The 26192-nt window shown below is 33.1% G+C and overlaps 1 protein-coding gene across 23 annotated transcripts in view; it reads right to left on the reverse strand.

Annotated features, from left to right (window-relative positions):
- The window catches only part of LOC141404013 (phosphatase and actin regulator 1), a 553592-nt gene that overhangs the window by 8695 nt on the left and 518705 nt on the right, over window positions 1-26192 (reverse strand). For 14 of the 23 annotated variants that reach the window (XM_073987202.1, XM_073987207.1, XM_073987203.1 and 11 more), the window contains 3 exons: window positions 18620-18874; window positions 16254-16532; window positions 13610-13991 (listed from right to left, as the gene is read on the reverse strand). In XM_073987202.1, coding sequence (XP_073843303.1) covers window positions 13610-13991; window positions 16254-16532; window positions 18620-18874 — 916 coding nt within the window. Of the gene's footprint in view, window positions 1-13067; window positions 13098-13609; window positions 13992-16253; window positions 16533-18619; window positions 18875-26192 lie in introns of all 23 variants that reach the window. The other 9 variants (XM_073987199.1, XM_073987200.1, XM_073987193.1 and 6 more) reach the window with 3 other exon arrangements.

Consider the following 26192-nt stretch of genomic DNA (forward strand, 5'->3'; position numbering starts at 1 on the left):
AGTTCGTGACAAACCAAAGTGCGTTGACAAACCAAACACTCTAATTTGCCGTAAAAATTTTAGGCAAATAAAAATTCGTATTCAGTATCTTCATTCATTTTTTCAGTGTACGCATATAAATTCATAGACAAATTCGAAAACAGAACCTTCCTCATTGAATGTTCAATAGAGACTGATTTTTAATTTTGAAAATATTCAAAACAAAAACAAAAGCTCTCTTTTTAAATTGTGTGTGTGAGAAAATTGACACACACCGACAGTTCAGGTGCGCACCTTGAGCAGGCCTGTTTTAAACTGACCAAAAATAGGCAAAAAAAAGTTAGTTTATTATCAGTCCAAAAGTTATCTGGCGTTGGACAATACTGACTACTCAGGCGCCCATCGCCTTGTAAAATTAGTCAGTTGGCATAAGGCAAAATTATCGATAAAATGCCACTTATGTTTAAAAAAAGGCTAGCTTTATGTGAGCTTTAAATCGGCCACAGTCCCTACAGGGATACTACAAAGACATACTATAGCTTGTAAAAGGTTGGGATATTGAAAAATTGATTTGTAAAAAACGAAACAAACGACTCGACTCTGAAAAAACTTCAATTTAAATTTACACATAAAAACACACAATACTTATGCATGTATATATAAATACATAGTAGTTTAAAAATATCGAACATTTTCTAACCAGTTGATGAAACGATCCTCTATGCGGCGATAGAGATTGACAAGAGGGACTTCGCTCGATATCATTTTGCAATAAAAACTACAGAGGTCATATAGCTTAAATAATTTTTGAAATTAAAATAATTCATTGACTTTTCCTATGTTTTGTTTAGAAATTTCTTGGGTTTTAGTTCTACTTTTTAAGTGTACCATGACTTGAGTTGCGTTGTCAATTGTCAGCACAACTGAGATGAAATGTTGTATCATTGGTGTCAACCCAACTGGGTTGACGATAAACGTGTTATCGATCAGTATTTTTTCAAACTTGTGAACTCTAAAATCCAAAAGGCACAATTCGAAAAAAATCTATTTTAAAATTATAAGTTCAGTAGAATTATTCTTTGATGATGAAGAAAATGTACAGTACATGGCATCTATTAGAAGAAATTGGAGGGACAAGTCGAATCCATTAGAATTGCCATCTGCACTGTAAGTTGAAGCTGATGTTAGAATGATCTGTATAATCAGTAAATTATTTTAGATTTAAGGCGTATTTTCGATTGAAGAGGATGCTGTAGGTTACATTATGGAAACGTTAAAGGATGACTTCAAAGTAAGTTACAGATCAACAGCAATAGCAATGCGCTGCGCTAAGATTTTTTGCGAAGGGAAGTTTCCAAAAGTCCCATGGCAATGATCACATGATAAGAGGACAAATTGTGCCAAAATTGGATCGTTTCGAAATTGTCGGAGGAGGAAAAGACAAAACAAGGGCTGTTCTTTTATTGTTATTTTCACCATATTTTTCATAGACAAAATTAATTAATCATACAAATAATCAACAATTGTTAAGAAAATGTATTTTTCCTTTCAATTTTACTTCTTGTTTCTTTGAAAATATTCACTGCAACTGAAAAAAACTGGTTGCTGAAAAATAGCCGGTTCGTCAACTGAGATTCGCAACTTCAGTTGAAGGTTGCCATACATAAAGTAATTTTGACAACTGACAATCCACTTAACGATAATTGCTATCGATAATCGACCCCTAATTTCTTATATGAACTTTTTGGTGTCGGCGTAGAATAAAATAAATTTGAAAACCCAATTTAACGACTCTTCCCCTTCATTACATTCCAATATCGTTTTCTGTTCAAATGGCGACTGTTTTAGTGAAAACAAAAATATCAGCAATTTTATCGATGATTGTCTTAATTGTTGTCATACTTCAAGACAAAGTTCTTCAAAACATTAATGAATAAATAATTGAAATTGTTATTCAACGATGCCGTGTTTTTCTTTCATTTCATGGCCAAGAAACACGCCGTAAGACAGGAGGAGCAGGCATTGCTGGGCATGAATTAAATCCCAAACAACAAGGTGAAGTGAACAAAGTCAAGATGGCCGCAGAAATGACGGCGTTAGAATATTCAAAAACCATTAACTGAACATAGAGTGGATGATAATAAATAAATTCAATATGATAATGATTCAAATTGATGCAAGCCAACAACGAAAAAAAAATAAACAAAGTCTTTGAAGGTGTACGACATTCAAATTTTATTAAAACTTGACATCAAGTGAATGACAGTACATGTTTTTTTTTACACGAGATAAGTCATCATCCTTGTGTTGATTTCTCAGGTTGAAGGTAACAAATACATAAGTATATACATAAGAGTATGTATCAATATGTGTGAACATCGACTATACATATATGTACGTGAGTTTGTTTTTTTTTTGTAATCAGTTTCACTTCACTTACGTCTAATTTGCAAGAACAAATAAATAAATGAAAAATAAACAAATTCTTAATGCCGTCTTGTCCTTATTTTTCTCAACTCAATACATGTATACCCAAGTAGATCATTAGATCAAATATTCTGAAGATTTTTTACGGACACAGCAACAACATTTGATTGTAATTTATCACGCATATCCTTCTTCTCGTTTTTTTGTTAACAATCAAATGATGAAGAAATCTTATACAAGTTATGGAATCTAGAGGCAAAAAAAAAGAATCGTCGGTTGCAGACAAGAGGACAAATTGGTACACAAATCTCTTGGCGTTTGTCATTACAAAATATAGCAGCTGTGTCTTTAAGCGAAAGTTTGCATTTCTTTTTTCTTCATTTCCTTAGGGTTATAATTTTTTCTAATATAAAAAGGAGGCAAAAAAATACTTGTGAATGAGAAAGTAGTAATGAAACTTGTAATATTTTCTTGTTCATCGTTGCTATAGTCAGCAGTTTACAAGGACACACTTGTATTTTGTTAAAATTATTGCTGTATCGTTTGTCTTCTACGTGTATCGTTGTTGTTTTTCGGGTTGTTCAAATAATTGGTCAGAATGTTTTGCCGTAGCAAACTTCAAAAATACAGCCAATGTTTTGGTAAGCAAATGTGTTTTCTAGGGGCTGTAATTAGATGCGTTGGTTAAGGAAATCGATTTAGCTATTTTGAGAAAGAAATTACAAAAATAGTTATTTTGTGAAGCACTAATGTTTCTAAAGTTGGTCATTTTTTGACAATATTTTGTATTTTTGTTTAATTCTGAAAAATATTATCAACAAGGAAATTGTTATTTTTTAATGTAAATAAGTAAAATGGCTACGCTACTTGATGTCTTGGAGAAGATTCAATTGGAAACTGCTAAATTTGAAATTGTTAACTTAATTAAGAATATCTCTTTGGCTATGTTTTCAAAATAATCAATCTATTGTGCAAAAACCTTAGGCCACAAAAAAGTTAAGATTTCTATAAAATTTTATTTATTTTTCCATAATTTATTATTCCTCAAGCGACGGATGTAATATTTCTCACTGCATCCTTCATGTGGATTTTAATGTTTGAAATGCTCACATTACTCGAAGGGATCATCAACAGCAAACACTTGCAGAAACTAACAACCATCCATGATAAACATGAAGAGAATTATACACTTCCACATTTTTGTGGCTTATTTGGTTTTTCTCTTATCAATCTCCAACCCGATATCCTCTTGCATACTCTTCAGCTATAAAATTGGAATTTGCTTTAAATATTAAATGTTGGAATGTGAGTGGTTGGTGTTAGTTGGTTATTGAGAATGTGAAAAGATGTGAAAATTTCGAAATCGTTAAATATTAAAATGGTTGAGACTTTTTGCAGTTACCCCAAAGTAAAACTTGTATATTTGTAATTCTAAGGACATGTTCAAGGGTTGCCTTTTTACATGAATTACTTAAAGTGGCACACACATACACATATTTAGTTAGTTTCATAACAAGGCAATAATGTGAAGCACTTCGTCACCATAAATGCCCGAAGACGTAACCCTCAAAACCAAAACTTTACAGGAGAAGCAAAAAACGTTATAAAATGAAAAACTATTTTACAGAATATCAATCTTATGAGGGCGAGTATTTGGGGTATTATCAATCATGTATGAATGGGAGTAAGTAATGAAACTAAAACCGCGAAAACGCATGGTTTTGGGATCCGTCATTACAACAAAATCTGCAAAGTTATCCTATTTTCCGAAATGCCATTTATTATAACAGATTCCATCAAAAAACGAATTTCGATTTTCATGTAGGTTACGTCTTCGGTCATTTATGGTGACGATTTGCTACATTAAATAAGGAACGTATTAAATAGCTCGGCTTTAAATTATATAAAAAATGCGAGTAAAAAAGAAGGAATTAATGTTTTTTGAAAGGCTCTTATTGAATCTGGATATAAATAATTATATTTTTAAATTACAAAGAACAAATGACTATTATTCACGCCTTAACTTAAGTTTAAATTCCAAGGGTTAGCACACATTTTGGTAATAATATTTGGTAATACTATTGCAAGAATCGCCACTAGTACCAACATGAAGCCATGAGCCTGTAGATTTTAAAACAGTTTAGAATTTTTGCGGTGGTGAATTTATATTTTTTGGGATATTTTAAAGTAATTTTATTACTCTTTCTTATACGTATGTTTATATTTTTTGCGCTATTACCGATTTCTATTATCATGGTAACTTGGAGTCGCACTGAAAACTCGTGAAAGTAAAATAAAAATTGTGGGTGTATTCACTTTAATAAATAATTTTCCTTTTTGGGACACCCTAATGTTGGACCATGCCAAAACGTGGAGATTTTCCCCGCACTGAGAATCTTAACTAAATTATTACAGGCAATTCTGCAGAAAAAGTCGATTAAATTTGATAAAGTACCGAAAAATGGATGGTAACCCTATATGAAGGCTGTGGTCAGAAGTGGACCGACATCACATTTCTTTATAAATTAGTGTTCTGCACGCTGACTTTATTATTAAAACCTATTCGGTTTGAATGGTTAATATGTCGAAATAAATCGAGATATAAATCATATAAGGAGTATACCAAATCATGGACCAATACTGAAAATTGTTCTCGGGGATGTTTACTATACAATAAGAACTCCTAGTACCGGATTACAGCTAACTTGGTCGAACAATGTGTTGGTAACAGTAAAATACTTCCATTCAGGATGATTCGTTACATTGAAACCACGCGAAAACTTGGTCCTAGAACTGCAATATTTTTGTTAGAGCGATTTTAGGCCACCAGGACACATTGATACAAATTTCAGTTCGATATATTATCTAGAAGTATTTTCGTCACACATTCCCATGTAAGTGCCACCACTGTGCATTGCTCTAAATTCAAAAATAATTATTTTTGCAGTTGTTCAACATCTTTTTTTCTCTATGATGACTCGAAATCGAAGTCGATCTAATTACTAACAAACTTCTGTTTCATGAAATTTGTATGTATGTATATTAGGCCGGGGCGATTTGAAACCTTAATGAGCCCTTCGCGTTTCTGATTCCTGGGATTGAACTGAGCAAAAAAGTCCTCTGGACCATATATCTACCGTGAAAATCGAGCCTCCCGATTTTAAATTTAAGTTTTTTATTGACGTTTTTGGATATTTTGGCATATAACAGCCAAACCATTGAGATTTTCGATCCAACACAAAGGCAAAAATTGTAGCCAAGACAGTACTTGAAAACTCTCTGATACATCGCAAAAGCATTGGAACGCTCCTTCAGGCAGTTTTGGCCTTAAGAATGTGCAAACCTTTCGGAAAATGTCGATAAATGAGATTGTGCTACAAAATTTGACCCGAAAAATATTCAAGTGTTCTGATGCAAAATTATATCGTGTTGGAATCCGTGGACAACGACAATGCCTTTATTTCGTTTGGGTCACATCGTTTTATTTTTTTATAACGGTAAAAGTAGTGAAAATCTGGGTTTCTTACATTTGCAAATTTAAACGGACATATCCTATTTTTTCCACAACGGATTTCTTTTGATCCTTCTTCCTTTAAAAGGGGTAAATAATGTCTTTTGAATAAGCTATTATTGTTTTAAATCGGTTAACAAATGGCTAAGTTATAGAGGTTTATGTCTGAAAACCCCCACAAAAAACCTATAAAGGAATTTCTCATAATTTTCAAAATAAATATTGAACAAAACAAAAAAACATTATATTTTTGAAAATTATGAGAAATTCCTTTATAGGTTTTTTTGTGGGGGTTTTCAGACATAAACCACTATAACTTAGCCATTTGTTAACCGATTTAAAACAATAATAGCTTATTCAAAAGACATTATTTACCCCTTTTAAAGGAAGAAGGATCAAAAGAAATCCGTTGTGGAAACAATTTTTGCCTTTGTGTTGGATCGAAAATCTCAATGGTTTGGCTGTTATATGCCAAAATATCCAAAAACGTCAATAAAAAACTTAAATTTAAAATCGGGAGGCTCGATTTTCACGGTAGATATATGGTCAGGAGAACTTTTTTGCTCAGTTCAATCCCAGGAATCAGAAACGCGAAGGGCTCATTAAGGTTTTTTTCATTCCACACAAATCGCCCCACTCTAATGTATATGTTTGTTTTCCAGAACCTGCAAGAGTCTACAATTTCTTGAGATTTTGTCAAGTTTTTTCTTATTAAAATTGTCATCAAACAAAACAAAATCATAAAAATCCATGATAAAAATAGCTTCAATATTTTGTTTTGAACTTTCATTAATCTCAAATCACATAATTAAAAAAGGGTAAAGAAAGGACAGTCCGGAGCGACCGACTATATAAGGGTGTAAAAACCCCATAGGCACCATATGTAGTGCCTGGATATCCACTTCCATAATGGTCAATGTCGATCAATTCCTTTTAGTATCTCCTCCGCAAAACTTTTGCTCTTTAATTCTATCAACATTTTTGTCGGTTCAAACGCCCAAAATTTTTAAAACCCCCTAAATACTTACATTTTTGGGAAATAATTGTTTCAATATACACAGGCTGAGGGTATATCTCTATCGGCAAAGCCGACTGATACTTTTTACTTGTTATATTTGCAAATCGTTTGTTACAACATAAATTTTTCATTGTAAGAAAGAAAATCGACTAGAATCGTAAAAATGCATCTAATCTTTGTTCTCTCCCACTTCTAACATACATATGTATTTCATAAACAGCCTTTGTAAGTTTGCTTGTGGTTCTTATTTTGCATAAATATTTACATATATATTCTTTTTGGGTTTCTTTCTTTCAATTTACTTTTCCACTTCCATGACAAAGTAATTCTGATAGTCAACTCACAGATGAACACTTTTATGTGTGAATATGACACCCATAAAAGATATAAAATTCTATGTTTCCCCATTGCCATGCCATTCATTTTTTTTTTTATTATTCACAAGTATTTGTGCTAAGTGAATATTGAATTTCGTTTTTCATGGTGGCTTAACAAAAGAAGGAAAAGATTTAGCCGAAAATGACAACGAAAAGGTAGTAGTGTATACATACAATGCAAATAACGTTTTTACGCTTCTTTCAATGCGAAGATGTTCCCGCCGACTTTCGTTTTGCATCAAGTTCACACATGTCTGAATATTGGTATGCACAGTAGCAAGGACAACGCAACGCGTACTGCATGTGGGAAATCTTAAGAAAATATCCAAAGGGGGGAAATGGTTTGGCACAGGCACTTTGCACATGAGCAGTTCCATCATACACTGCATGACTGGTAATGCCAATGTCAGAACTGCAGTTTCGAAAGCAGTAGTAAATAACATTAGCGGAATAGTAGAACACGTTTTACGTTCGTTTCACAGTTGTTCCAAACAATGCGACAACATTTCCAATTTTTATACGACAAACAATGAATGTAAAGGCCAAATTTATTCTCGATTGCTTTTGTGTCAGTTCAAAGTAAAGAAGACGACTTTACAATTGAATTTTCGATGAATGTTTTGGGTGGGAGGTTCATTCAATTCCATTGACAAGTTTTAGAAAAGCAATAAATGTTTTTTCTCTCCTATAATAATCAAATAAACTTTGGCAAACTTGTTTGTATTCACCAACCGAAGAGGTTATGTAAATTGTATTTGTGTGTGTGTGTATAGAAGAAGTTTATTAAAGGCATACAAATTGAAAATTGTTTGAATATATTTGAAGAAAAATCAATCCAATTGCATCATTTAATGATGTAACATATCACTTGTCTATAACAAATTGGAATATAGTTTTAATGGTCATACATTAAATTTGACAGCAATGCCAACAACAGGGATATACACAATCCAGCATAGCCTTTTAAATTATTGTCGGTTTTGATTCATGTTCATTTCGGTAAAATTACCGTCAAACTTCTGTTAATCACTTTACGTTTAATTGCAGCAAATTTCTTGCGTTTTAATAAATTTGAATTTGTTCGTCAATTCTCGTAACAAGTAAATAGCTCCGTCTTCTCATGAAGTTTAGACTAAAACGAATCGAATTCGAACTCGTTCGAATTACTACTAAACTCCTGTTGTTGACAAATTTTTTTTGATTGAAAACAAAAATGAATCAGTTATTTTTTCAAGAAACAGAAGTTTGGTAGTAGTTCCCAGCAAAAATTCGGTATGTGCATATCATCACTTCATGCATTATCGACTAATGAGATCTCACTCATTACTCTCCGCATTATCAGGCAGTACATATGTACTGGCTTACACATAACTACTTATTTTACTCATTACTGATTAATGAGTACATTGGAACAAAGCTTGTGAGTCCGACTACAAATCCTAGAGTTGTGTTTAAATCTCATTGTCGGCACGGGTGTTTTTTGCTAACAAAATTACGAAATGTTGGTGTATATGTATGTGTTTAAACAACCCCTAATGATCATAAGTATTGCAGAGTGTGTAGTGTGCTTTGCTAAAAATTTGCTAAAGTTCGTGTGTTCAAAACTAGCATAGAGCAAAATAAAAGAAAACGAAAAACAACAAACGTGTGGAGTGTTGAATTTGAACATAAATTCATCTACAACATTTTGCTAAAAATTGAACGTATGTTTTCATCTTTTTCGACTATCGTTATGTAGTTAACCACATATACTTAAAAAACATCCTTAAGTACTTCCTTCCTATGACAGACCCATCTAAAATTATGACTTTTACGGTCAATTTGTAAGTAGTTACTACTGCCAACATTTACTAAATAAAGTAATTTCTTGGTAATAACTTTTCTGCTGGGTTCAAACGAATTTGTATTCGAATCGCCTTAATGAAACAGGCCATTAATTTTGGTTTTGTGCGAATTAAATTAAAAAATAATGGAATCATTTAACAAAAACCGGAGGTTAATTCGATCGTTTATAATGAACCCATTAGAAACTATATTAACCTCTTTAAAATTTTTAAATCATTATAGTTTAATATAGTAATGACTCAATATACACATAAAATATATGAACTACACAATACTTATTAAAGAATCCGAATATGTGGAATTAAAAAAATCAAAATATTTTCAAAGTAACTAAAAGGCTGACCAGTAATTTCGTATTGCAATACTTGACAAGTAAGAGTTCATCATATAAGAATACAATTTAATGAGGCACGTTTATGCAGTGCTGCAATATTAACAAATAGATAATCAAATTCCATTCCTTTTTAGAAATTTTAATATGCGTATATGTAAATGATAAGTGAATAAAAACCATTACAGATGTCTGCGTGAATCAACATAAATTGAAACAAACATTATCATTACCATACAGAAATACGAATGTGGGATGCTGCAAGGAATTCTTGTCTGGTTAGTGGGTTTTAGGCCTTAAAATAAAATTCAACTACGTACAACCACGCATTGAATAAATAAAGAGAGTTTATCATATTTTTAATATGTTTCTGATAAAAATGAAGTGTACGGGCATTACAAAGGATGTACGAAATCGTGGTTTTATTTAGTCAGTAGTCACACGCGCCAAATTTGCGGTAAAGAAAATTTAGTTTTTGGGAGAGAGCGGCGAGGAAAGAGCCTCTCTATAATTTTTGCACCCCGCTCTCACCCAAAAACTCAATTTTCTTTACTGCAAATTTTGCACGTGGGACTACTGACTTATAGAACGTACAATGCGATCGACTTATTTGATTTGCTTTTGAAAGATTCTGGTCTTAAGCAGAACAGAGTGTTTTTGACTGCAAAACACTGGAAGAATTTTTTGTTACAATTATTATTATTATTCTTATCATTATTGTTGTTAAAAAAATTTAAACGTTAGCTGTGCGTGTGAATGCCAACAAACCATAACGATGCACACAGTCAAAGAAAGACGCCCCTCCGCTACAATAATTCAATTGTATGTAGCACGGCATTTAGCAAAGGTTGTCATTATTCACATAGCAACGAACGACATCGTCAGCCGTAAAGTAGACAACAGAATTTCTGAATGAAGTAGTTTGGAGAGCAAAGAAAAATAAGTATTTCTTCTTGCAATTTACCCAAGTGTCCTCATGGAAAAACAATGAAATCTACTTAAAGATTATTCAAAAAGGTAAAATGGAGTACCTTAAGGACCTTTCAGATATCAATTGCCAATTATTGCTGCTTGGTTTCAAATTGAAGAGATTTTCAAAATTGTAACAACAAATGCGATTTGATTGGAGGAACGAATGTTCGCATAAAAAAGAAGTGGGTGTGGTGATTTATGTAAAATTTTCTATATTTTATAGATTTTGATGCCCTAGATGGAGTTTTTCTTATGTGGTTTAGGGCTGCAATATTGCTAAAGACAGCAAAGCCAAATTCCTATTCGTTTCTGAGATAGAGGCCTGATAAATGCAAAAAAGTGTAGATTTTGCCTGGTTTAGATGGGGCCATAAAATCCGAGCTGGATCTGACACAACAAAACCCAACTAGGGTTTCATGTCGTTTGGGTATGTACGTTCAAAAAATCCTCAGTTCGAATTGTTAGCACAAGATTACCTTAAAATTGTTGCACAGTGTTATGTTACGTGCTACCCAGTTTAGTTATTGCCAGCAAGCTTTTTTTGAGCTTTTGGGTCATTATCTCAAAAAGTAAGGACTTGTCCCTGAAAAAAACATGTACCGTCGTAATGGGGAAAGCGAATACAAGTTGTTAAAACAAAAACCAAAGGGATTTGAAGTACAAATTTTGGACCGATTTGGCTGATCCATTCCGAAAGGTTGAAAATACCCCTATGGCACCATGTCCATAGGGGTATTTTCAACCTTTCGGACTATTTTGTCAGGAAGTATGGACTTTCCCCTGAAAAAAACGTCTACTGTCGTAATGGAGGCAATTGTTACAAAAAGAAAAAAAAAAACGATTTGAGAGTAAGCCTTAATTTGCACATTTCACAAATTTTGTGTGGGAAGTACTCGAAGGAGTGGACCTTTGTCCTGTAGAGATATTACGATACGAAAAGTATGTACCAAATCCGTTATTCCCTTCAAGAATTATCGTGTGCACAATTTTCCCGAACATTTTTAAACTTTTGTGGGGGAGGTACCTGAAGGAGTGGACCGATAGGGTCTATCTTCGAACTTAAACTAAGTTTGAACAAAATGTTATGAACGCCAAATTTAAGACCGAATCGGCGGATCCGTTCGAGAGTTATCGTGCGCTCCAACCATTAAACATTATGCCATAGGGACTTCTTTCTCAGGAAGTATGGACTTGCCCCTGATAAAACCGTCGTAATGGGGGCATTGAATACAAGTTGTTACAACAAAAATCAAAGCGGTGCTAAAGTAGGTCCTATACTGAACTTTTCCGAAATTTTGTGTGGGAGGTACCCGATGGACCGATAGAGTCCATATTGGAATCTGGGAGAAATTTCACGATGTGCAAAGTATGGACCAAATCGGTTACTCGCTTCAAGAGTTATCGTGCGCACAATTTTTCCGAACATTTCAGAACTTTTGTGGGAAAGGTATTTGAAGGAGATATCGGTCCACTCATCATTTTCGAACTTAAACTAAGTTTGGATAAAACATTACATTCGAAAGGTATCGTGCGCACCAGCCAGCCAGACATACAGACAGACGAATGGACATGGCTAAATCGACACCAAATTGTCTGAAACACATTTCGTCCAAACATACTTGGGGTCTGAAACCATTATTTTGTCGGTATGAAATTGTATATAACATCGTTAGCATTGTTTTTGATTTTTTTGTTTATATAAATTGTTGCATTGTGTAGAAAACAATGTTGAAACGACCAAAAAATGTTTAGAGATTAAACTAGAGAGCGTCGACAGTCCAGGTTTTATATTGGTTCCTTTTTCATTCCAAGTGGACATATTAAACGACCGCTAGAACGGACACCACTTACAAAATTTCCTTACCCCTTAAAGTAGCAAATAGGGACACTCAGAAGCGAAGTGAAACACACGAAAGAGGAATCGGAAGAAAACATGATAGATTAAAGCCTTTTGTGAAAGAAAGGAGACAATTTAAATGGAGAATTGTCATGTGCTGGAGTTAGACTGAAGTCCATATTTAGAACAGCTTCGGACACCATTTAAAGTATAGAATAATACAGGTGTACAGGAACGTGTACTTCGGTTCGTCTTCCCTATGCTCATGAGCATAGGAAATATTTGTCGATACCGATTGTTAATTTATGACTGGTTTATACTTATAATTGTTTTAGGCTAATTCCGGTCAGAAATAGTTGTTTCTATTAATATTGATATAATAAATTTTTATTCAACCATAAAATGCCATGCAAATGAAAATTCATTAATAACTACAGAAAAAGGCAAACGAAGTTATAAAACAGGAGATATTAAGGAAAATATTCGACAAAAGGTGGTGGTGGTGGTGTGGTGGTGGAGTATTTTGAATCACAAACATATTGACAATTGTGGTAAGGTGTATGTATGTATGTGTGGCACAGGTGTTTCAGTATTTGTGTAAAACATTTAATAAACCAAAAATGCAATAGAAATACAAATAAAAAGCACAACGGAGAAGAAACAAACAGTACACACAATATAAATAGCAGGTATTTTGTTTTTTGGGTAAATATTTTAGATATTTTCTTTTTTGCGTTTTATATAGGAAAAAACATAATTTAAATTATTACCATATTCTAATCCGTGGTCGTAGTATGGGCCTAATTATTTCAAAGGGGAAGAAATAAAACAATAAGAAATTGTGGCATACATACAGACGAAGGAAGAACCAAGAAAGAACGTAAGAAGGATAAAGGTATGTTGGTAATGGTTGGTGGGTTGGTTGGTTTGTAGGTTGGGTGGTGGTTTAAAAAAATAATAAAATTAATTGTGTTTAATGGGAACATTTTCATTTCAATTTCCAATAATACACCGCGGATTTTGGGTGATGAAGAGTGAGGGGAAGAAAGAAAGAAAATGTTTAATTAAAAGTTAGATTTAAAATATTTTGTATAAGTATTTTTTAAGTAAACCAAACATCTAGATTATAAATGGAATCCATTATTCATATGTAGGTATTTAAAAAAATTCTACTCTAAAAGTTAAAAAGTAAAAACTCCATTCATAACTAAATTATTTAAAATATTTTACAGAACTCAAGAAAACTTGAATACGATCTTAGCTAAATGCTCTTCAAAACTGTTTCGGGTTTCATAAACTCATGCGTACTCACTTTAAATTATAACTATTGGTAGCATCCTGCCTCACTACCAATGGACGCTGATGACTTGTTGAGGTATGACTTGCATTATTGCCCATACCGCTGTTGTTGCTGCTGTTAACATTAACACCGCTGCTGGAGTTTCCTTGAATGCCAGCTCCTTGCGGCAATGAACCATTGGCATTGGCATGATCTTGTATGGGCGTGGCTGGCGATGATGAAGAGTTGACATTATGTCCGGTTTTCTTTTTGAGGGCCGATTTAAGAGGAACTGCATTTGGTTTGGGCTCTTTGGCTGGAATTTCCTCAATGCGTTGTGTATCGATATGATTTGGATAATGTTGATAATTGTAATCATTATCAGAATCGTTATCATCATGATCATGATCGTTATCTGGAATAGAAGAAACAGTGTTAAAAACAATCACATCTGTGTTTGGATTCAATGCAATGAAATCTGGTTAAATTGGGGTTTTTTTGATTTCAATTTGAAAGAGAAACACGTTCTTAATTTAAATATATATAGTCATTTTTATGTGCTTATATAATGGGATACATGTTTTTGGAGCAAATAAACTATCATTTGATTCAATAAAACTTCACTATTTTGAGACAAGTATTATAAACTATAAACTAAACTATTCCATTAAAACAAAGATCAGTAAATATTATCATGTTGCACTGTGTTACACGAAAATTATTCACAATTTTTTGGAGTCCATGGAAGACAAAAATATCTTGGGTTTCTTTGGGTCACCTCATTTTTTGATTTTATAACGGGAAATGTAGGGAAAAACAATTTTCTCAACATTTTAACTTTAAACGAGCATAACTTATATTTTCACAACAGACTTCTATTTTTTTTTTATACCCTCAGCATTTATGCTAACGAGGGTTTATACATTTTTCATACGGGCAAAATGTGCCTCATCGAAATAATGGTTTCAGACCCCAAGTATGTTTGGACGAAATGTGTTTCAGACAATTTGGAGTTGATTTAGCCATGTCCGTCCGTCCGTCTGTCTGTCTGGCCGGCTGGTGCGCACGATAACTCTCGAATGGATCAGCCGATTCGGTCCAAAATTTGGTTTTCGTAATATTTTTTAGTTTCATGGGGCAATATCGGACCACAACTTCCCCAATAAAATGTCATTAAAATGCTAGGACTATATCACTTGAATTGGCCAACAAATTTGGTCCAAACTTTGGTTCTCCTTATATTTTGTCAAAATTTAGTTTAACTTCTAAAATGGCCCATATCGGTCCTCCCACAAAAGTTCAACATTTGTGTCTAAGGGCAGTTAATTCCTAATCCACATTTTTGTCGGCAAGTTCAAATGTTCAAAAAGGGCCACACAATTCTGAAGGGTTCCTGAATAAATTCGATCTGCCCGTAGATGAAAGTTTTACTTCACATTGGCTGAGGGTATATCTCTGTCGGCAAAGCCGACTGACACTTTTTTACTTGTTTTCTTTAAAGGAGCTTTATGATCCAATTTTGATACTGATTGAACAATCGACATATCCTCTAACATTTTGGTGTAATATCCTACGATACAACCATTTTGAATTTAGTAGGAATTTTCCATAACATTTTCACGACTTGTCTATCTAAAATTTTAATATCACCAAACATAAAACTCAAGTACATATATTTACGAGCATAATTTGTAAGAAGAGTTTTAAAATTACTTTTGAAAAAAAGTTTTCAAGTTTTTAATTACCGAAAGTAAAACAGAAACCTAGTCAAATATATGCACAAAAAACAACAACTTTGTGTTTGACAATTTCTGTGTTGGTTCCAATCTTAATATTACCAACATGCAGAGTTTGTCCATCCTTTTGGCGCTTAATGTCTTTAATTTTAAACCAAATCCAAAACGGCTCCTAAAATCTCAATTTCAACAAAATTTATCTAACATTTTATGACTTCTTTGAATTTTTTAACCAAAAATACGAATGAGAAGAAAAGACAATTAAATTCAGCAAAGATAAGCTTATTCTCCTTCATTAACTAGCTTTTTGTGCGATTTTCAAATTATAAGATTTGATTGTGTTGCCAGCAAGTGGCAACAATTTCCACTTAAAATGCACACGTATTTTGTCGGTATTATTATCTGAAGCAACTCGACATTGGCAAGTGGTGGCAAAAGACTTTGGCTTTGAGAAGTGAATAATCATAAAATTGAACATTATACGAAGTAATAAACGAGAGCAGAAATATCGAGTGGGATGGAATGGGGTTTGCTATTGTAGAAATTTCGTGGAAGTTATTTTTCGTCAAGTTTCATCTTTGTGTAGTCAATGAAAATAAATAGGAATTAAATTACAAGTAAGAGAATACGATATCCTATATCATTTGGGAAATACCATGGAACCTATTGTAAAGGTGTAATGATATTAAATCATATTTTAAATATAAAATAAAATACGAGCAGAACTTTAAGCCATATTTTAAATATAAAATAACAAACGAGCAGAACTCTATTCGATACTGATAATTTACATATAAAATACCGACAACTAATTATTTCCAAATTTATAGTGTTTCAGATTGTTACGACACGTAAAATGGATATTAAGGAATAAATAAATATATGGTTATTCCTAGTAGTCCTGTAAAAGGATACAATTGGTTCGAATAAACAAAACTTACCATAATCATCATATGGCTGATAATCTTTATCATTGACAGCGCCCGGCCCATGCGGTCGCCCAGCCACTAATGTTGGCGATGGGGTCGAAAACATAGGAGGCGGTGGGATGGGACCAATTTCCGATAATGGTATTGGAGGTTCAGGCAATTCGGACAGCATAACGCCGCCAACCATTTTTCCACCGTGATGATGATGATGGCCAGCTGCATCGGCATAGGGTGGAGGCGTACTGCCTGGGGGGCCGCCCATCATGGAATTTCCTGAAGAACCGTCGGGATCTAAAAGAAGAAACAAAAATAGGAATGATATAAAAGATGATGATTACTGTAAAAGGAGTCACTAAATTATATTTCATTTTTGAATTTTTATTGTAGGCTTATAGATTCATTTGTCATAAAAGTTTTTCCCATCCTGCTGCGTTGTTATGACACCGGAAAATGCAGTAGCCTGCTCAGCCTCTATGTGCAAAATAAAAAGTTTTTCCATTTTCCGTTGCCGAGAAACTCAAAGTACAGGCGAAGCGCCATTAAAAAAAACTCACGAAAGAGGCGAGGAAGCATAACGGATTGCTGTTGCCTTACGGTTCAAACATATTGCATCAAGACGAGACCGAGTAGGAAAAAGGAATTGTTTTTAATACTTTTTATGACAGGTCTTAAAATTTATGTGTCAACTTTGAGATAAAAAATTTCACCCGATTGCATTGGTGGTTGTGTGTTGCTGTGTGGCTTTTTACCACACTCCAACCACAAAATATGGACATACTTGATATAAACTCATATATGCATGTATGCATGTGTGTGTGCATGGTTTGGTTGTAGTAGCATCATGTCCGTTTATTGACTCAGTAAAAGAACGGAAGGAAACTGGATTATTGATTTATTCGAGTTATTCTTCAATCCTTTTATTCTTTGTACAATTTTGTAGCATGTTCGGGTGCTTGTCTGCTTGATTTACTTGTAAACTTCGTTTAATGTCATGTGGATCATGTATTTTTTTATTTCATTTTTGGTAAATGAATATTATGAAAATACATTTAAAATAGTTTTTGACAAGCTAGGTAATGTTTTTATCAAAATAAGAAAGCAAATACAAAAAGAATTTTTTGAAATTTTGCCTGTTAGGGCGAATATCATTTTTAATGATTTTTATTAATTTTCTCGTTTAGAGTTAAGCTTGATGATCGAAATTTTTTGCAAGTGAAAAAGGAAAGCCAAGGACTCGAACCCACACAGCCACCATATTATGTGACCGGTTCAATCAATCGGAATGTTGGGATACTTGTGGTAGTTGTGCAGTCCCTGTGCAATTTAAATATTCGAAGTTAATAATCAGTAATCCGTAAACATTATTTGGAATATCGGAAATATGCGAACAAGCGGAACAGTAGTAACGACTGAATTCTTTCAAAATGTGGGCGAAGAAGTGGTTGTCTCAACTAAGATAAGGTGATGTGCGAAATCATGGATATTTCGTGTCTCAATTCTAATATATAGCACGTGTTTAACAAAAGGGCAGCAACTAAAAATTTTATATTTTGTTTCAGTAGAGTCAAAAAATTATTTACGTTAATACTAAATGTATATTATACAAAAAAACTATTGGTTTGTTCCAGTACTGCAAGAATTTACTAATTTTAACAATTTTTTCCGATAACATAAAGGAAAAAATGTTATCGTAGTAAAATTTAGTAGCTTCTTGCAGGTTCTGGAACAGAGCATATGTCATCATAAAGATATTTTGTTACCTACATTACATTACACTGGATATCTTCTTATTTCATTAAGTATTTGGTTATATTTCTAACCAATTTTCGAGTGCTACCATTTTGTAGAAAATGATTTGTTTTATTTATGTTGTCTTATTAGGACGAATGCCATTATTAATGAAAGTTTTTAATTAATTGAATTAATTGAGCTATTATGGCCTAAGGAGAGAGTAAGGTTAATCAGCTCATCAGGCATATGAATATTGACTAGCAGAAATAGTAGAAATATTATTTCGACTTAGGCCCGTTTAACTACAAATATGGGGTCGATTTATAATATAAAAAGCGAACAATTCGAAATACTACTCTTTTGATAAAAATAATCGCTATCGTATTGCCTGAAACACGTGGGTCCAACTAGAAATAAATCAGTTGATACATTATAGTTACTCTGAAGAGGAGTAACATAACGGTATTTTACTACCAAAGAGTAGACAAAACAATGAGAGGTTTTTACAGTAGGTGGAGTTGATCATTACGAGTCGTTTTTCAATGAAAAGTGAAAATTTAAAAATTTTGAATTTGTTGAACAGGTGCGATATGTAAATATGGGTGCGTCAATAAATATTTGTTCTTATAAAACATTTCTCTACTTACAGTGTTCATAGCAGACATTAACACGCCTGGCTAATTTATTGGTGCCCAGTGTATTGGGTCTTTCCACTTTGGAATTCTGTGTATGGGAATCATGTTGATCACGTCCACTAACCATATGTGAGTGATTTTGTTGAGAGCCTCCAGTGCCGCCACCAGGTGGAGGCAGCATAGAGCCCTGACATGGTGGCTGTTCGGTATTTGGGGACAGGGTACCATTACCACCGTGCTGTGCATCAGTCTTGTCTTTTCTGGGTTCTGTAATTTAATGAACAAAAACAGGCGAGAGAGAGAGAAGGAAACGAATTAGTCAATGGCAATAATTGAACACAGCATAATATGGAGTGATGGAGTTTATATTTTTTTATGAATGAGGGTGAAATAAAATGAATTATCATCGCACTGGGCTTTTAAGATTTTTCCATATCTACCCTTAGAGGATTTTACATAAATTTAAAAATGACAGTTTAGTATTATTGTGGTATATTCACTTGGAAACCAGATGTGCTTGTTCGTTTTCTGAAAAGCACTGAAAGAAAATTCCGAAAATTGAATTCCCCTAAAGAATTATACATTTCAATGTCATCTTTCAAATTAATCTCTGTTAAAACAATCTGAAACCTTGTCATGGTGGCAAAAGCGTTTTGTGGTCTGCCGACCCCAAATTCCACTTCATAACGTCTTCTAAAGCTCTTGTCTTAGGATTTTAAAAATGGTTTTTCCCACATTGCTTATGTATGTTTGTGTGCGTTTCTGTAAATGTGGTTGTGGGGAGTATTGGATATTCAAACATGTAGACGATGGGACATTAGGTCGTATTGCTATTGTTATGTTGCATGTAAAAGAACAAAGTTTTGGCTCTTAACATGTTCAACATTTCAAATTGATAAAGCAAAAAAATATTAAAAAATTACAGAAATAGTAGATTCTTGCAGGTTCTGTATTTTAGAATTTTGGGAATTGTTTTTTGGCGCCATTTGAACAATCAACTTATAAAAACATTGCGTATTTAAACTTTGTTTTGAAACAACAACAAATAAATGAACATTAAGGAAAATAATATGTTTCTGTTTTTCTTTCATTTTCGTATTAATAGTTAATCCAAACAACAAGTGATACATCCTAATGTGTTGTTCCAAATTAATTGCAAACTACCTTATACGTACAGTAGGATGTACCTAAGTTGTAGGATGTTTATACATGAGCTTTATGTGTCTGTTTGTGAAAATCAAAGTTCTATTTCTAACCACACACCACATCCAATCACACTTGTATATTTTTTTTAAGACTAACTAAAAAATACGTATGTACATATGAATGTTCATGTGTAAAACGGTGGTTAAACCTCACTATATATACTTTAGTAAATTACATTAGTTTCCTTTGCTGTTTGAAGTCAACTACAAACATACATACATGTGCTGGTTGTATGTGGTTGGAATTACTCCATTCATGGCAATTGGAGTTCTTTTTTTTTCTGCCCCAGCAGATGTGAAGTTCATATCAGGGTTTGGAATAATAGTTTTTAATTGGTATTAAATGTCTCACGGGTATGAAAGTTTGTGTGTGTGTTGTTTTACATTAACCATTTTATAGTTTCAAAGATGGCTTGTGAAAACGTTTGTAGTTGGCAGGATAAATGTTGCTTAAGCTTGTTGTAGTTGTATAACACTTAATACAACAATGCTTGTGATTATTCATATCTCTTGGTTGACAAGAAGTTCAAAATGGCAGTTATATTTTATGAAATCCTCAAATAATAAATTTTATTCGTTTAAACCTTTTTCAAATGATCTACTCGTACCTACGATATCTATTTTCCTTATCCACAGCCAGTTATGTATAAGTAGGACTATTGAAATTGCAAGTTGTGATGTAATTTATGTTGCATTTAAACCTTCAACCATATCCACTTTGTTGCCACTGAACCCATTTCGGTTTGTACCCCATTACCAGGAGTGTACTTTTACAACAAACAACTTTTACAAAATAACTTCTTTGATAAATATTTTCAAACTGAGCCCCATAAATGATGGTTCATGTAAATAATGACCACATTATTTAGGGCCAATAAACATGTCTCAGTTGTTGGGGTTTTTTTCCAGGAAGTACGGAGAAAAACAAAATTCCATTAGAAAATAACTACAAAGAAGGACATATAATAATAAATAGGTCCGCTTCAAGCAGTAGGAACAAGTTTTTCTGTAACGAATTTCCTGCCTTCCAAATGCCAATGCCTGTGGGTTACCTACATACATACTTACATAAACATACATTCCCCAAGAGTCAAGTTTTGAAACAGAAAAAAAAAACTTTTGCTTGTTTAAACTTTAAGCATCATTAACTTAAAATGTATGTTTGCGATTTCTTACTTCTTCCTCTCTTTGCTATGCCACATCCTATTTGCCTCGGTCACTTGGCTGTTCCGAGTAGGCCACTTCATCATAATAACAAATTAAATTATGTTTATTTACAATTTGCGGCCAATTGGTGAGTGACTGGCTGTAGTGAGTGGCAGAAGGAAAGTGGGAAAGAAAGACAGAAAATGAAAGTCATTGAGAACCCTCCACCGATGATGGTGTGGAAACCCAAATGGAGGCAACATTATTTGTTCTAAATAAAGTTTTTGTGTGTTTTGGAAGGGCCATTCAAGTCTTGAACTTCAGATTTTGGTTCTGCATTTCTGATATGTTTTTTTTTTTTCTTGAATACAAATAGATTGGTTTATGTCTAATTGAATGGAAATTCAATTTAATTTTTATGCTATCAATGCTCAATGGGTTCTTTGATCGAAAACAAATATATTCAATTTGGCTAATATGCATACTTCGGTGGAAAATGTGGTGGTTGAAGATGTCTAGGTTATTGAAATTCAATGAAAAGGTATTAAATCAATTTTCTAAAAGCTTTGAAGATTTTTATTAGTTTAAGAGTGTAAATATTAATAACCTATAATTGGCCAGTTTATGTGTATAAATTTGTTCGAGTACAATTTGGCAACATGATTAGTAGTCATATTAATCAACAAGTATTGTATTTAAGTTAGACATGACAATGGACAATTTACATTCTTCCAAATTTGTGTACTAAATATAGTATTTGAATTTTAACAATTTAAATTAATTTACAACAATTGCAATTTTAGTAGATTCCACAACTACCAGACTCATAAGTATATACATTAGGTAGTCAAAAACAAAAAGTTTTCGATCCAAATTTTTCCATTTGTTATAAAAATCCTAAATACAAAATGTTACGATTTTTGGGATATCCCAATATACACAAATGTACTGAAAAAAATATATAAAATATTTCTTTATTACTTTGTTTTGACACTTTCTGCCTTAAACAGACCCATCACATCATCATTGGTCAAAATGTTTTTCAATTTTCTACTGAACGAAATTTTCTACTGACATTTGCACATCATTAGTTGTTTGTTTAAGGCAGACGGATAAATGTTTTGGCTAAGGAATTTCAAGAGGGTCAATAAAATCGTAGATGAAAGCCAGACGTTCTGTGCGAAATTACCAACAAAAGGAATGTTTAGAATTAATTCTTGAAAGATTAATTGCCAAATAAACATTCAGGGCAATAAACAAAAAAAAAAAAGTAGAACAATATAAATGAATTTGTTTCAGAAACAAAAGAGTATCATGCTAAATATTGTTAAACTAATTGAAAATGAGCGTTTGAACAGAGATTGACACACTTAATCAATATCAATCACACCATAATGCAATAAACTCGTCAATAGAAGTGTCTGCTAAATATCTCCACTGTGTGGAACATTCCGACTGATGTTGTACGAGTACATGTAGTCCATTATAGCTTTGAATTGGTAGACTTTTGTACAAATTTCTGACAGAAGGCTTCAGTAACTTTACTGCTTAGTGGTACTTTGAAGGACATAAATTGGGACGGATGATTATTTGCTGGAATGCCGTAATAGTCCGGTCAAAATAGACATTGAAATAGCAAAAATAGCTGGGGTTTGCCATTAGAAGCAACGTCCTAAAAGTCCCCATCGATCCCAAGTGTGCAAAAAAAGTTATTCGGGGTCAAAGGTCAAATTTTAATGGTTTTTAGGTTTTCGGACTTATTTTCTGAAAACGGTTGATCTAATCAAAAAGTGACTAAAGTAAATATTGTAGACAGAAAAATTATCTACAAGTTTGGTCTTTATAATTTTTTCCTAGAAGGAACCATTCTTAAGATATAGCTGTTCTAAAAAACACATGACTTTTATGCACTTATAAGGGAAATATTCACACATTCATACGAACCGGCTAAAATAAGCGAAGTAACCGGGTCTTTCCCCCAGAAAAATATATATTTTCTTGAAGAGCGAAATTATAGCTATCTTCTAAAAAAAATTCCAACAAAATCGGAGCGTGTTTTGTAGAGTGATTCAATGTTAGAGTCATTTTATGCAAAAATAGCCCATTTAACCCACACGTGTAATTGTAAGCCCAACGGGAACGACCCCAACGAAAACTCTCCGATTTTTTTCAAGTTTTGTCAGAAGGTAGGGTTTGTTGCGCTGATTACGGAAATGTATAATTTTCAACGGTTGCGGATCTGATTACCCGGTTATTCGACCCGAAAGGCCGAATTTAAAAACCGGGTTAGACCCGGTTCTACTGAACCGATTACTGCAAAGTGGATATCGTTTGAAAGCTTATGAAAGTATCTAACACATAGTGTTATTACTTTAACCGGTTCGCCTCATAATGTAATTACGCGGCTAATTTTTTATTTGACCTTTAGATCGCGATATCTCGAAAATGATAAGTCTTTTTCAAAAATCATAAAGACCATTCTTGTAGACAATTATTAAATCTACAACTTTTACTTTAGCCGGCTTTTGCTAAGTCTTACCGTTTTTAAGAAAAATTAAAAAAACTGAATAATGCCTCCAAAAAATGACCTTTGACCCCGAATAACTTGTTTTGCACACGTGGGATCGATGGGGACTTTTAGGACGTTGCTTCTAATGGCCAACCCTAACTCTCCACCAAAATTCAGCTTTGTGGGAATTTTTGCTATTTCCCCCTTATACGCATGTCTATTTTGACCGGACTATAACAGAGCGTTCGTCCATAAGACCCATGAAAACTTCTTTTATGGTGTCGGCTTTGTAAACCAATTTTGTAAAATATTCTTAGTATGTAAAAATGCAGATGAAAAACCTACCGTCTATAAGTTGGCGATGTGGATCTGTGAACTTGGCACAAATGGTTAAGGTCTGCATTTTAGCTGCATGGAAATATATGGATTTATGCTAAACTGGATAATAACAAATATTGCCTCGAGATTCACTTCAGTGAGTAAGTGTTATGACTGCCTTAAAACGTGTAAAAGATAAAAAGTTTCGAACGAAAAAAATGAACATACAAAAATACTACGAGTGCCTGTATAGAGCATATGACTGTTGCACTACTAAGAGATTAAGATTGATGGTTTGATCAAACAACCAATGTTAATATGGTTGTGATAGAGGGGACATCACATAATTACTCAGAGGTAAACCTGGTTTTCACAATGTAGATAAGAAAAATGTATTAAAAATGCACATTATTAAGTTCGTATAATAATAATTCAAACTCAAAACTACTACTAACATTTCGCACAATATAATAGCTATATACATACCTACGTACATATGTATGTACATTGCGCTTTCAAAACAGATTCTGTAGGATTTTTTAGACAATTATTTTCACACATTATTGCCCTATCACCACCATAACCACTAAATACGAGTACATGCAAGTGTCTTACACTCTCTTAGGTTCTAATGAAATACGTGATTATTGGCAGTCATTGCAGCTAATTGAGTGCTCCAAGCCTGTGCACAATCATGCCACAATTTGCACACATTAATAAATTATGCACATTATTTAAAGCTAAAGGCAGCATTTCCTCCATACCGTCTCTCTTATATGTATTGATATTGTTGTTGCCTTACCGCACACACCCTCAACCATCATGTCAATATGTGATCACAATATCATCAAGTGCGACATCGAACAAATCCCAACGAATGTTTTCTGGAGTGAAATTGATTTGTCAAATTACATTCTTAGTTGAAAAATCAAAAACTGACGAAAACACGCAGTGCATAGTTCTGCAAATAGTTTGGCAATGAGCCAATGACGGGGCATCGCAGTGAAGTGAAGCAGCACAACAACAAATTAAACTGCTCAGTGAATATTTATGGCGCTAATTTAAAAACGGGCGTGTTTTGTATGTTTGAAGAGTACCGCATTAGAAATTAGGAGCACATACACATTTTAAAGTATTGGATGTCTTTAGAAAATATTTAAAAGACTACTCAACAAACACAATTGACGGCATCTTTTATGTCTAACTTAACATACCACCCACGTAAATTGAATGCATGTGATGCGAAAATTTGAACTGTATCGCTGGAAATAATTTTCATGGCCACCATTGTTTTGTTAATGAAATTTTCAAAGTTAATGTTGCATAAAATTGCCAGTCGAGTAGTTTAGTATATTTGTACACAGGTCACAATTGTTTATTATTAGGGTGGTTCTTTAGAAACCAAGCTATATAGAAGAGAGTATTAAAAAGAGGTGACAATAATTTTATTCATACGAATACTTTATTTCAAGTCCTTTTGATATACTTTTTCTGTGGACATTACATAACTTTAATTTTCCGGGGAGAGAAATGGAGACTTTAGTGATTCAACATTTAACATTTTTATATATATTAAAAAAACAACTTTATGTTATTATAGGGTTAGTTATTGACGTTGCAATATATGAAAAATCAAATCAATTTAATAACTACCTCCTAAATTAATAACTACCTACCTACTACCTTTTAAATTAAAAACAAAACAACAAAAATGAGATTAAGATACATTACCTTAAAAATAATAAGGAATACAAATCTAAAAAAAAAAAAACTGAAAAAGTAATCGAAAAAATAACAATTTCCTTTTTCCCTTCCCTAATAAAAAACAAAATATTATGCATATTTCTCTTATGATTTATGAAAAAGCTAAGCAAATTAAGTGAAATACGTAAATAAACAAATAATTTAAAGGCGTTCACTTTCCCAAGCATTTTTCCATGACGTCTTCTAGAGAGATAGATATTCGATGAGAAAACAAACATTTATCATCGTTTAAATTTAATTTGTTGTTTACGAAACAAATTGTTTTTCAATTCATTTGCGTTTAGTTAAAAACAAATATTAAGTGGAAATGTCACAACTTAATTGTTGATGAAATATTCCATTTGAAGGGAAGTTATGGATGATTGATGAAGAAAAAACAATGATGAATTTGGTCTCTGCTGGCATATGATTCAATTTTACTATATATAGCCCAATCACGAATATTCCTGCGGAACTGAATTGTGTTCAACAGCTAAAGCGAATATATCTTAAATCACTACTATGTTTAATTTATTTTATTGCTTTGCTTTGTAATTGAAGCCATATTATAATTTTGAGGCCAATTCATATAATTACAACAAGTCCAACTAAAAAGCATAGCTACTCTAAAAACAATTTCTTAACTCTAGAAATTGGAGATCTA

Source organism: Musca autumnalis, unplaced genomic scaffold, assembly GCF_047663935.1.
Source record: "Musca autumnalis isolate F117 unplaced genomic scaffold, ASM4766393v1 scaffold_4, whole genome shotgun sequence".
In the NCBI taxonomy this organism is placed as follows: domain Eukaryota; kingdom Metazoa; phylum Arthropoda; class Insecta; order Diptera; family Muscidae; genus Musca; species Musca autumnalis.